Source organism: Salvelinus namaycush, chromosome 23 (assembly GCF_016432855.1).
Source record: "Salvelinus namaycush isolate Seneca chromosome 23, SaNama_1.0, whole genome shotgun sequence".
Classification (NCBI taxonomy): Eukaryota; Metazoa; Chordata; class Actinopteri; order Salmoniformes; family Salmonidae; genus Salvelinus; species Salvelinus namaycush.
The window spans coordinates 28,713,842-28,726,341 of record NC_052329.1 but is presented as its reverse complement, the minus strand read 5'-3'; the positions used below and the strand labels follow the sequence as shown (position 1 = coordinate 28,726,341).

General features: G+C 46.8%; 1 protein-coding gene across 3 annotated transcripts in view; it reads left to right on the top strand.

Annotated features, from left to right (window-relative positions):
- The window catches only part of schip1 (schwannomin interacting protein 1), a 50,961-nt gene that overhangs the window by 21,246 nt on the left and 17,215 nt on the right, over positions 1–12,500 (top strand). The window contains exon 1 of one of the 3 annotated variants that reach the window (XM_038961367.1): positions 2,775–3,149. The exons of 1 other annotated variant lie outside the window; for it this stretch is intronic. In XM_038961367.1, the coding sequence (XP_038817295.1) occupies positions 3,120–3,149 (30 nt within the window). In that variant the 5' untranslated portion in view covers positions 2,775–3,119. Of the gene's footprint in view, positions 1–2,774; positions 3,150–11,189; positions 11,284–12,500 lie in introns of those variants that run through there. One more of the 3 variants, XM_038961366.1, reaches the window with a different exon arrangement.

Sequence of the window (12,500 nt, the reverse complement as noted above, 5' to 3'; positions counted from 1 at the left end):
CTACTGAAACACTGGATCCTTCCTCAATGCAGCTGTAGTATGTAGTGTTCCTCTCTATTCTGTCTTATTGGACCTTCTACTGTAAGCCCAGTGGGCCACATTTAACCCTGTTGACACTTCCAGACCATAGTCAACGAACCAGAGCCTGGCCACTCAGATCAGACCAGGAACAACATCGATCTACTTCCAGGTTATTAAACCCTGGACTGGGCTTATCGGGAAATGGCACCATTACCCAACAGAGATCAATAACAGACAGAAAGAGCGATCTCTCAATCACATACCAGCGAGGGCATACGGTGTGGGAGACATCTGTCTATCTTTGACCGGAGAGAGGATGGAGAGAGGGAGAGAGAGATCATTGGATGGAGGGAGAGAGAGATTGATGGATGGAGTGTTCTGTCCTTCTGCACAGTAGCTAAGCTATCGTTTCATCATGGACTACCAATACAAAACAATATACTTTGATCTAGAAGATTTGTTGAATACTCTGCAAGATAGTGGCGAAGATAATGGTGATGAAAGTGGTGACGATAATGGCTATTTTGTTTGTTTTTTCGCATTGTTTGTAACTTATTTTGTACATAAAGTTGCTGTTACCGTCTCTTATGACCAAAAAAAGCTTCTGGACATCAGAGCAGCGATTACTCACCTCGGACTGGATGAAGAGTTTTTCTTAAATGAGTCCGATGCGAAGGATATACTGCTTTCCGGAGACCAGGCACAAATCCCTGTCATTTGCGTGAAGAAAATGTGGAGATACAGAGGGAGAAGGTCGGGGGGGCCTTGTGAGGATTCAGAGAAGAGTGAGTAGGCGCCATGTTCAGAAATGCCTCCAAAATATCCGGAGTAATTACAGAGAGCCATGTCAAATAACAGAAATACTCATCATAAACTTTGATGAAAGATACATGTTTTACATATAATTAAAGATACACTTGTTCCTAATGCAACCGCTGTGTCAGATTTTTGATTTTTTATTACGTAAAAAGCACACCATGCAATAATCTGAGACGCGCTCAGATAGTAACAACATTTCTCCGCCATGTTGGAGTCAACAGAAATACGAAATTACATCATAAATATTCCCTTACCTTTGATTATCTTCATCAGAATGCAGTGCCAGGAATCCTAGTTCCACAATAAATCGTTGTTTTGTTCGATAATGTCCATTACTTATGTCCAATTAGCTAATTTTGCTAGCATGTGTAGTGCACGTGTCCAAACGCTCGCACAGATGCAGGCAAACGTCGGACGAAAACTTCAAAAAGTTATATTCCAGGTCGAATAAACTGGTCAAACTTAGTAGAGAATCAATCTTCAGGATGTTGTTATCATTTATATCCAATAAGGTTCCAACCGGAGAATTATTTTCAGTCTCTATAAGTAATGGAACACAAGACGATATAATGAGGAAAGCGCGTGACCAAGAACTGGCAATCTGCCAGACCACTGACTCATTCCCCTCCCATCCGGTCCCACAACACAGCATAAGCTTCATTCCACGTTCTACTGACTGTTGACATCTAGTGGAAGGCATATGAAGTGCAAACAGATCCATATATTACAGGGAACTGAATAGGCGATGACTTTAACAACGACCACTCTCAGAATTTTCACTTCCTGTTTGGATTTTTTCTCAGGTTTTTGCCTGCCATATGAGTTCTGTTATACTCACAGACATCATTCAAACAGTTTTAGAAACTTCAGTGTTTTCTATCCAATAGTAATAATAATATGCATATATTAGCATGTGGGACCGAGTAGGAGGCAGTTCACTATGGGCACGAAATTCATCCAAAAGTGAAAATGCTGCCCCCTATACCAAAGAAGTTAACAGACTGCTGAACAATTAATCAAATGGCCACCCAGACTACTTACATTGACTGCTGCTACTCGCTGTTTATTATCTATGCATAGTCACTTTACCACTACCTACATGTACAAATTATCTCGACTAACCTGTACCCCCCCACATTGACTCAGTACCGGTACCCCCTGTATATAGCCTCGCTATTGTTGTGTAATTTTGGAGGGATAGAGGGAACGGTAGAGAGAGAAGAGTTCATCCAGGGTGGCCTTCCCTGCTGGTGGATTATGGAGAGGCCATCTGTCCCAGACAGATTATAATCCTGTACCACAGGGGGACCGGAAGAGGGAGAGGGACGGAGAGGGACAGAGAGGAAAGGAGCTACGCTCAAACAGACACATATATCCTGTTATAGTCATACACACCAACGCTGAGGAAATAGTCAACTATTCACAAGTAGTGAAAACCTGTGAATATGAATATGATGTGCTGTTTGCCATTAGCTATACATTCAAACAGTTTTCTGTTTTTAAAGGCACCATGCAGACTTTTGATATCCCCAAAATACTGTAATTAGGTCATAGATAACAGTATTAAGATAGTGTCATAGCACTTAGAGAAGATTTAGAGATTGAGATGAAAGGTTTTTGGTATGGGAGTCACTTCTCTTCCTCCCCTCTCCCCCTTCCTCTTCCCTCTTTCTTCTTTTCTCTCCCCCTCCTCCCCCTTTTTTTCTCTCTCTCTATGGGACGTTTCCACCAGTGGAAGGCCACCTCCCCCTCTGATCCCGCAGCCCGCCCCCCTGTCTCCGCCCTCCCTGTTCTACCACCCCATTGGCTGACTGTGTCTGTAATGAGTCACTCTGCCCCTCCCCCGTTCCGGCAGGGGGAGAGACGGCCACAGATTCACTCTCGCTTTCTGTTTCTCCTCCTCTTTCTCACTCCCCTCCCTTTTTTTAGTTCTCTCCCACCCTACCTTTCCCTCTCTTTTGGAAAAGAAGTGATCAGATACTACCCTTCTCTCAGACAGACAGACAGAGTGAAAGAGAGAAAACGAGAGAGAGGACACTACAGAGGAGAGGAGCAGCTATATCAGTAGCAGCAGGATCAGTAGAGAGTGAGACCAGAACACAGACATACAGTCAATCTCTCTCTCTCTGGTCTCTCTGTCCGGATTGGGACTGGGCTGGATCTCTCCCCCCTCTCCTCGCCAGAAAACTGCAGCAGTTTTGGTAATCCTCACCCCATCCCATTCCCGTTGTGATTCCCGAGGCGCAGCCAGCCTGCACCTGTCTAGGATGCTGTGAAGGATGGTTCACCAGGAAAACTGTTCTCACCAGGTAAGACAGGACACTGACTAAGGTTAGCTGGGACTAGCGCTGAGGGTAGACAGAAAGCTGTTAGTATAGTAGAGGATATGTCATGTTAGCTGTTGTGGAGCAGGCAGGTCAGAGCTTCGCTGCTCTGGGGTTGAGCTTGCCCCTCCAGGGGAGAAGATACTGCAGTAGGACTGGTATGCATGTGTGCATTCCCAAAGGTTTCCATCATGTAATACTGACTGACTGTCATTAGTGATTTTCGTATCTTGCAGGGGTTTGTTTGTCATGGCTGTCAGGCACATCCCAGTGGGGTTTGTTGTTTGTATGATGGGATGGGTCTGGGAATTGGATGACTAGGGCGGTTGCTAAGCGCACATTTAACTTCAGGGAATAATGTCCCTCCTCCCCCCTTTCCCCTGGGCTGAGCCTGATCAATAGATGTCTGGGAAGGGTGAGCTGTTTCTGTCTGTCTGTCTGTCTGTCTGTCTGTCTGTCTGTCTGTCTGTCTGTCTGTCTGTCTGTCTGTCTGTCTGTCTGTCTGTCTGTCTGTCTGTCTGTCTGTCTGTCTGTGTGTGTGTGTGTGCATAACATATTTAAGTGTTTATTGTCATGTGTTTTATTGAGTATATCCTTGAGATGCAATGTGTTTATTGCACACTGTAGCGCAAAACAGCCAGTAGATGTAAAAGTGTGTGTGTGTGTGTGTGTGTGTGTGTGTGTGTGTGTGTGTGTGTGTGTGTGTGTGTGTGTGTGTGTGTGTGTGTGTGTGTGTGTGTGTGTGTGTGTGTGTGTGTGTGTGTGTGTGTGTGTGTGTGTGTGTGTGTGTGTGTGTGTGTGTGATGTGAGAGTGTGTGTGTGTGTGTGTGTGATGTGAGAGTGCGTGGGTGGGTGGGTTGGAAATGGCACCTCCAGACTGCGACAGAAGTGTCCCGCTTTACTTAATGAGGAATAGGAGGAATGATTAGACGAGTGCAGCGTAGTAGTGCAGTACATCACAGAGCTTTACTCTCCTCATAGCAAGAATACAGACAACATGGCTGTTGTAATGCAGGGGAGAGGGGAGGAGGAGGAGGGGGAGGAGGAGGAGGAGGAGGAGGAGGAGGAGGAGGAGGAGGAGGAGGAAAGGACGTAGATGTAAAAATCAAATGGAGATGATGAAGGAGTGGAGAGGGGTGCAGCAATGAAGGAGAGGAAACAGGAGGAGTAGAGGGGGAGAAGGTGGGTCTTGGATGAAGGGAGAGGAAAAGGGAGGAAGAGGAGGATTTGAAAAAGAGGAGAATGTGAGGGAGGAAGAATAGAGGAGGTGGAGAAAGGAATGAGGTGGTGGTTAAAAACAAGATAGTTTTAGAAGAGAAAGATATTCAGAGAAGGAGAGGAAGGAGTAGAGAGGGAGGAGGAAGAGAGTATAGATGAAGAGCTGTGTGTGTGTGTGTGTGTGTGTGTGTGTGTGTGTGTGTGTGTGTGTGTGTGTGTGTGTGTGTGTGTGTGTGTGTGTGTGTGTGTGTGTGTGTGTGTGTGTGTGTGTGTGTGTGTGTGTGTGTGTGTGTGTGTGTGTGGACCTCTCCTCTCCTCTGATTGTCCCTGGTATTGTAAGGAACCATACTGGCCAGTGAAGGCCTATCCACAGCTGCTCTGATCTGCTCTATTGATCATTACATGATGTTACACACTGAGCTAAGAGCTGATCCACAGTCAGTTGAGTTGCCTATGGGGGTTTTATGGGGGGTTTATCCTTAGAGCAGTGAACAGATGCACTGCTTCTAACATGGCATATTTATCTGTTATGCATTGTTAATCCCCCATGTGGCTCACATCACAGGGGTGTGTGTGTGTGTGTGTGTGTGTGTGTGTGTGTGTGTGTGTGTGTGTGTGTGTGTGTGTGTGTGTGTGTGTGTGTGTGTGTGTGTGTGTGTGTGTGCGCGCGTGCGCGCGTGTTGTATAATGGGATAAGGATTTCCTCAGTAAGTACGCCATGTTTATTTGGAAAAAGAAGATAGATGAAGAAATGGAGGGGACAGAGGGGGAACAGAGACAAGAGAAGCCAGAGGGACTGCAGAGTAAAAACAGAAAAACATGAACAAGAAACAGAATAGGAGGAATAGGCAGAGAGCAAGATTAAAAACGAGAGATGAGAGTGCCACACGATTAAAAAACGGATAAAAACAGAAATAAAGAGCGATGGAGAGCAGAAAAAGAGAGAGAGACTGGCCGAGAGAGAAAGAGAGGTGCTGTATATCAAGAGGACTAATGGTGAGACAGAAAGAAAGAGGGATGGAAAGGAGAGATACTGTCTATCCAACAACAGGAAGCAGGTTGTACAGGTGACACATTTATCAGAATGCAGCAACCACTCTAAAACTCTAAAACCCTTGGATGCAGTGTTCCATATCGCGCTTTGCTTTATCATAGGTGACAGGTTTAATACTCATCAATGCATCCTTTAACAGCAGGTTGGCTGGACCGCTATAAATTCCCGTAGATTTCTCCTTTTTTGTTTACAAAGCTCTGCTGCACAAGCTTCATATCCCAACATATCTCACTTCTCCACTAAAGTATCAAAATACGAAGCACCAAACCCAATAACAGGGTTGGTTAACTCTCGAGGTCCCTCGTGTCTCTACTGACCTTTGTAAATCAGCCTTTAGTTTTAGCGCCGCCCTCTTGACTCCGTGGTGCCAACAGGGCCGTGTAGAACGCTGATGAGGGAGGAATTCACTGAGCTTTACAAGTCTTTTGGTTGATAGTAGTAATTGATAGGTGTTGTTGAACTGTAGTGTATCTGTAACTGCTATATCTAGTCCTTTGTGTGGTTCTGTTTTATTGAATTATCGTGTTGATTTGTAAATTGTTTCTCAGGGAACCATTTAGAATGAGGCTCTGGTCTCAATTGGGCTCCCGTGATTAAATAAAAGTTCAATAAAAAATATACGGACAGAGGAAGAGAGGGATAGAGGAACTGTTAGAGAGAAAGAGCGAATGAGTGCTAGAATAGAAAGAGAAGGCAGTCTGGAACAGAACAGGGGGCCCAAGCTCTGATAACACTAACTCTCTAGAGACCCCTCAATTAGACTGGTTACCAGGCAACTGCCAGCACCCCTCTCACTAGCCCCACCACACACACACTGGAGAGAGACAGAGAGGAGGAGAGGGTGGAGAAGGGGAAAAGGGAGATGGCGTGAGAGGGTAGATGAGAGAAAGTGGGAAGAGGACATAGGAGAGGAAGGAAGAAAAGAGGGGTAGAGACAGAGGGGACAGGGAGTGGTTGTCTCTTCTCTTGTGTCTGTCTCTGTTTGGTTGGTGGTGGTGGTGTCTAAGGTGTGGTTCTCAGGGGCAATCATTTATTCTTCCCATTCTTTCATTTCCTTCTGTTTTGGCTGTCGTTGGTTTGTGTTTTGGAGAGGGGGAGGAGCGCAATAGCGGCATGTGTCCTGTGGTTCTTTGTCTGGGGCGATTGTTGTGCTCCCCTGCAATGTTTTTTATGTCTGGTTTTGTTCTGGATTTATCTCACTGTACAAGGAGGAAGTTCCTTTACAATGTCAGGGGCCATTAGCCAATAGGATCACACACTGATCTGCAGGTAACCAATGAAGTTACTGTTTGACCCACGGTTAGCCAATAAGTGTCATCGATTACATATCTGTCAGGTCAAAGCAGTAATGGGGGAATGGAGATACCGCATCTGCAGCCTCCATACCCCATGCAACTCCCTTCTTCACACACACATACACGCACACACACGGATACTCAATAATAATAATAATAAGTCCCTTGGCCTTAATTATTGTGTGTGTGTGTGTGAAACGCCCCAGTGAGCTGGGTGGATCAGGCTCGCTGTGAGACCATGTTTCTCCCAGCAGTAGCTCCAGGGCAGGGGTGATGGGGAGATGTATCACCCCAGCGTCAGGGTGCCGTCCTGGGCCTCACGACCGGAGCCAAGTGCCCTGGAGCTCCGGTTACCCAATCTACTGGGCCAGCTCCCTGGGTAACAGCACTGTCTCTGCGTGTGTGTGTGCGATCAGAGAGCTCTTTGATTGATTCAGATCATCTCAGTCCTGACTGCAGGGTGTGTGTGTGTGTGTGTGTGTGTGTGTGTGTGTGTGTGTGTGTGTGTGTGTGTGTGTGTGTGTGTGTGTGTGTGTGTGTGTGTGTGTGTGTGTGTGTGTGTGTGTGTGTGTGTGTGTGTGTGTGTGTGTGTGTGCATGTGTTTGTGAGAGAGAGAGTGAGAGAGAGAGAGAAAGAGCAACGTATAGTATACTGTAGAGCAGTTGATCATATGAAACGTTGTCTGCGGTGTGTGTTCCACTGTGTGGGCTGATGGCTGATGAATTAGTAATGATGAGGAGATATAGCGCTACTGAATCTCACTACACTGATAGTAGATTGTCTATGATGGGGAAGATACTGTGTCTCAGACTAGAAAGAGAACGATGCAGTTACTCTCACACAGTCACACACAAGAGGGATGTTTGTTAACAGACTTCCCACTGGGCCCCTGCTCATTTTCCAACCCAATTTGTTTGGAGCACAGGCCATTGCCATGGAGAAATGCACTGGGTTGCTATGACAGCAGCATTCTTTTCTCCCTGTCCCAAAATAAAAACAGATCAGAGTCTTTCTTGTTGTGGTCAAACTTTAAATTCACTTGGAAATGTGGGCCAATAAAGTCTCACACACACACACGTTACCCGTCTCCTGTATGGCTGTGAACTTGGATCCCAGGCCTACTGGAGGTGCCAGGAGCCTTCTCTCCCACAGCCCCCTCTATTCTACTGGAACAATGCACTTCTCTTTCTCTCTCTCTCTTCCTCTCTAGCTCAGCTGCCCTCACAATTGAAACATTGTCAACAGCAGAAATAGTAACTTTTAGAGTAAGACCTGGCCTTGTATCTCTCTGTGGGTTGTCAGCCATTCACTAGATGTGTCTATGTTCTTTAATGTCTTCTTCTATTCATTCTGTTGCTCTATCTATGCTGTCCTGGAGGAGAGAGAATGCTTTGACCTTGAGCTGAGACTGACGTAATGGGAGAATAATCTGTGTGTTTATCCTTTCTAGTCACGATCGTCCCTGTGTTACCTTTGTCTTCCTCCCCCTGTCCCTCCCTCCCCCTCTACCTCCCTCCCCCTCTACCTCCTCCCCCTCTTTGAGTCAGCGATGAGGTGCTATCACCACTAGTATGAGGTCAGCCTCACTAATGGATCACAGAACCTAGGAGTTCTCAGTTCATGATGTGGAGGGTTCAGAAGGGTTCAGTGTTTACCAATATACAGTCCTCAGCACTACTGGGAGTGTGTTTGTCTGCATGTGACTGTGTGTGTGTGTTGTATTGTCCAGGTCCCAGTGTAGGCGGATATAGGAGATGGCCAGATAAGTCATTCTGCTTTACCCATAATCCCCTGGGATCAGCACTGAATCAGACTCACTCCATATCCTGTTATCCAGCCTTGTGTTCCTGTGGGTTTCTGTTTGCGTGCGTGTGTGTGAACGTATCTGTGTGCTTGTGTGCACAAAATTACTTTGCTTCCGTGTGTGTGTTTGATTGTTGTTTGATTGTTGTTTGATTGTTGTGTGTGTGTGTGTGTGTGTGTGTGTGTGTGTGTGTGTGTGTGTGTGTGTGTGTGTGTGTGTGTGTGTGTGTGTGTGTGTGTGTGTGTGTGTGTGTGTGTGTGTGTGTGTGTGTGTGTGTGTTATAATGCATGCTATCATGCTGATACATTATTCCACTGGTGTACATCACACAGTTCTTCAAAGGGAATTCAAATTGTTTCATGTTGCAATTTTGAATCCCTTATTGTCCCCTATTGTGTGTGTGTGTGTGCGTGCATGCGTGCCTGAATGTGTGCGTGTGTGTGTGTGTGTGTGTGTGTGTGTGTGTGTGTGTGTGTGTGTGTGTGTGTGTGTGTGTGTGTGTGTGTGTGTGTGTGTGTGTGTGTGTGTGTGTGTGCAGCAGATGAGATGTTGTGACTCATATCCATCAGTATCAATTTATATTCATCCTCCCTCGCTCCCTTTCTCATCACCTCTCTTTTCCTCCTCCAGCCTTTCTCTATCGTCATTCTATGGCACTTTGTCATGTTTTTCTAGTGTTCCTGCTAGTTTTAGTAGTTATCCTGCTGTTTGTCCTGATACTCTGAGTGAGTAAATTGAAGGTAGTCTATTCTGCTCTGACAGATGTGTGAGTCTCAGTAAGATGAGATCATTACACACTGTGGAGAGATGAGATTGAAAATGTAACAAATTGAAGAATGACATTCAGCTAGTGTTATATATGGGTTTTTAACCTGACAAATATCTCCATGGTCTGGAACGCAACATTAATTAGCTTTTTATATAACTGTTATCCCTCCTTCCATCCCTCTATCCCTCCCTCCATCCATCCCTCTATCCCTCCCTCCCTCCATCCCTCCCTCCATCCCTCCCTCCATCCCTCCATCCATCCCTCTATCCATCCATCCCTCCCTCCCTCCATCCCTCCATCCCTCCATCCATCCATCCCTCTATCCCTCCCTTTACTGGGACTTAATGGATAAAAGAAGGTCAGTCAGCACCTGGGAGAGAGAGAGGTCCGTATGAGGGTGGGGAATCATTTAGGGGAAGTTCCTTCCTTTGTGTGTGAGGTTTGTGAGAGGTCAGCACCTGGGAGAGAGAGAGGTCCGTATGAGGGTGGGGAATCATTTAGGGGAAGTTCCTTCCTTTGTGTGTGAGGTTTGTGAGAGGAAATGTGGGCTGTGCACACACACACACACCAGGGTTGGGGTCAATTCTATTTCAAATCCAGTCAATTCAGAAAGTAAACCAAATTCCAATTCCATATTTTCCATTAAAGAAAATTGGAATTGGAAGTTCTGTGTACTTCCTGAATTTACCCCAACCCTGACACACACACAAACACACACACAAACAGAGTGTGCACAGATCCTGTACACTTGGGGTTTGTGTGTGTTGTATTTCTTCTACTGGCTTTATTTGAGGGGTTTTGGATCAGGGTCTGCTCTGTTTTTACCTTGACTGTGAGGGAACACAACTCCCTCTGGCCTCAGTCTCCTTGTCAGTCATACACACAGACCCAAAAACATACACTTTCATGCCAACTCAAATATGTAGGCCTCACTACTCATATGCGCTCACTCACACACACTCATTCCCTCACACACACTCACTCACTCACTCAGTCACTCACACACACCAACACTGAGGTGTCGCTTTCCAAACTGTCCCAGGATCAGCAGCTGTCCACACATTAGGGTGTGAGAGCGGGAAAAACACCAGTGTGTGCCCTCTCTCTCTCTCTCTCTCCCTGCCTCTCTCCCTCTCTCTCTCCCTCCCTCTCTCTCGCTCTCTCTCCCTCCCTCTCTCTCTCTCTCTCTCTCCCTGCCTCTCTCCCTCTCTCTCTCTGACTGCACTCTCTCCCTCCCTCTCTCTCTCTCCCTCCCTCTCTCTCTCCCTCTCTCTCTCCCTCCCTCTCTCTCTCTCTCCCTCTCTCTCTCTGACTGCCCTCTCTCCCTCCCTCTCTCTCTCCCCTCTCTCTCTCTCTCCCTCCCTCCCTCTCTCTCTCTCTCTCTCTCTCGCTGCCTCTCTCGCTCTCTCTCCCTCCCTCTCTCTCTGCCAACCCTCTCTCTCTCCCTCCATCTCGCTCGCTCTCCCTCTCCCTCCCTCTCTCTCTCCCTCCCTCTCTCTCTGACCACCCTCTCTCTCTCTCTCTCCCTCCCTCTCTCTCTCTCTCTCTCTCTCTCCCTCTCTCTCTCTCTGACCGCCCTGCCCAGAGGATTGAAGGGAGGGTCTAAAGGGGTTTTACTGCTGTCCATTGTACTCTGGAAGCCCTGAGAAGAGGTAGATTGAGAGAGAGAGAGAGAGAGAGAGAGAGAGAGAGAGAGAGAGAGAGAGAAGCATAGCTGTGATAACTGTTCTCTCCTCTCTGTGTGGCAGGGTTAGCTTTGGTTCTGAGTGAGGCTAGGTTTCATGTGAACCGGCTCATACTGACCCACTAACTGGGTGTGTGGTAGAGGGGGGGAGAGAGAGAGGAGAGTGAGAGAGACAGAGGGAGGGAGGGAGGGAAAGATGAAGGAAGCACTGGATAACACAGACTGTGCTGGAATGGATGATGTCATCTGTCCAGCCTCTGCCCTCTACCTCACTGATGACTACAAACTCAAAGAGGTAAAGGACATGGAAGTAATGTTGCTTCTGGTTATCTATCATTCTGGTATTTAGGTACTGCATGTTTTACCAGTGTATTGGCACTGTTATAAACAGTGAACAGAAGGGTCTCTTTCCTCAGGATAATGTCAAGGGCGGAACATGTTGCTAACGGAAACGGTTTCCTTCCTGTGTTTGTGAGTTTGACTTGTAGATTTGGTGTGACCCCGTCCACACACAAACTCTACAGTCAATGGCTCTGTGTGCAAGGCACCAGTGTGCTGGGACACTGATATGGTGTTGGTGTGGGACGTAATGTGAGGATTGTGGATGACATAATGTGGACGTAGTGGAGACACTGTAATGCGTAGGTTATGTGGGGTGTAATGTGGTCTTAGTATGTGATGTAATGCTGTGATAGTGGTATTGGTTCTCATACTGCAGAGCTCTCTAACTCACTATGGGTTCATTCTTGGTCATGCTGTCAGTCTCTCTGAGGAGGCAGTGTTGCCCTTTTAAGTCTTTGCTCTCAGATTCCTGTAGCTTCGTGTTGAGGCGTGCTCTCATTGTATTCTCAGGTCAAACACGCACACACACACCAGCTCACATGTGACTCTCAGGGTTATTGTCCTGGCCAAATCCACTCTACCAAACAGCCCCTTCAACACCCCTCCACTCATCTCTCTCACCTTCTCTCGCTCCTCCTCCCTCTCTCCTGCCGAACTCCTGCTGCGCTGTTCAGAGTAACAGGGCCAGCCTGACTGTGACCTGTGTTTGAACTGTACCAGGGTTCCGAGGTCAAGTCCCTTATCAGGAGAGGAATGCACCGCTGCATAAACCAGCAGGTCTCACGCCTCAGATAGCAGACACGGAGAGGGTGCAAAAACACACACACACACATGCACATACACGCACACACTGTTTTGACATAAAATATCTGAAGGGTTATTTATGGGGAAACTGTAGATACTCAGGGTCTCTTGTCAGTCCATAGGACAACAACTTGAGATGAAGGCTGATAAAAAAATGATGGTTTCCCCTAAGATCTTTGTACTGCAAAATAGTGTTTTCAAGTAACTAAGCACCATAAAGTTTAAGAACACACTCACACACATTCACAGTGGACATACTGACTTGTGTGTTTATGTGTGAGGTCAGCGCTCACGCCTGGGAAACTCATCCTAGTGAGTCCGTCCTCTTTGCTGACCCAATAACACTACCACACAGATTGAAACTGC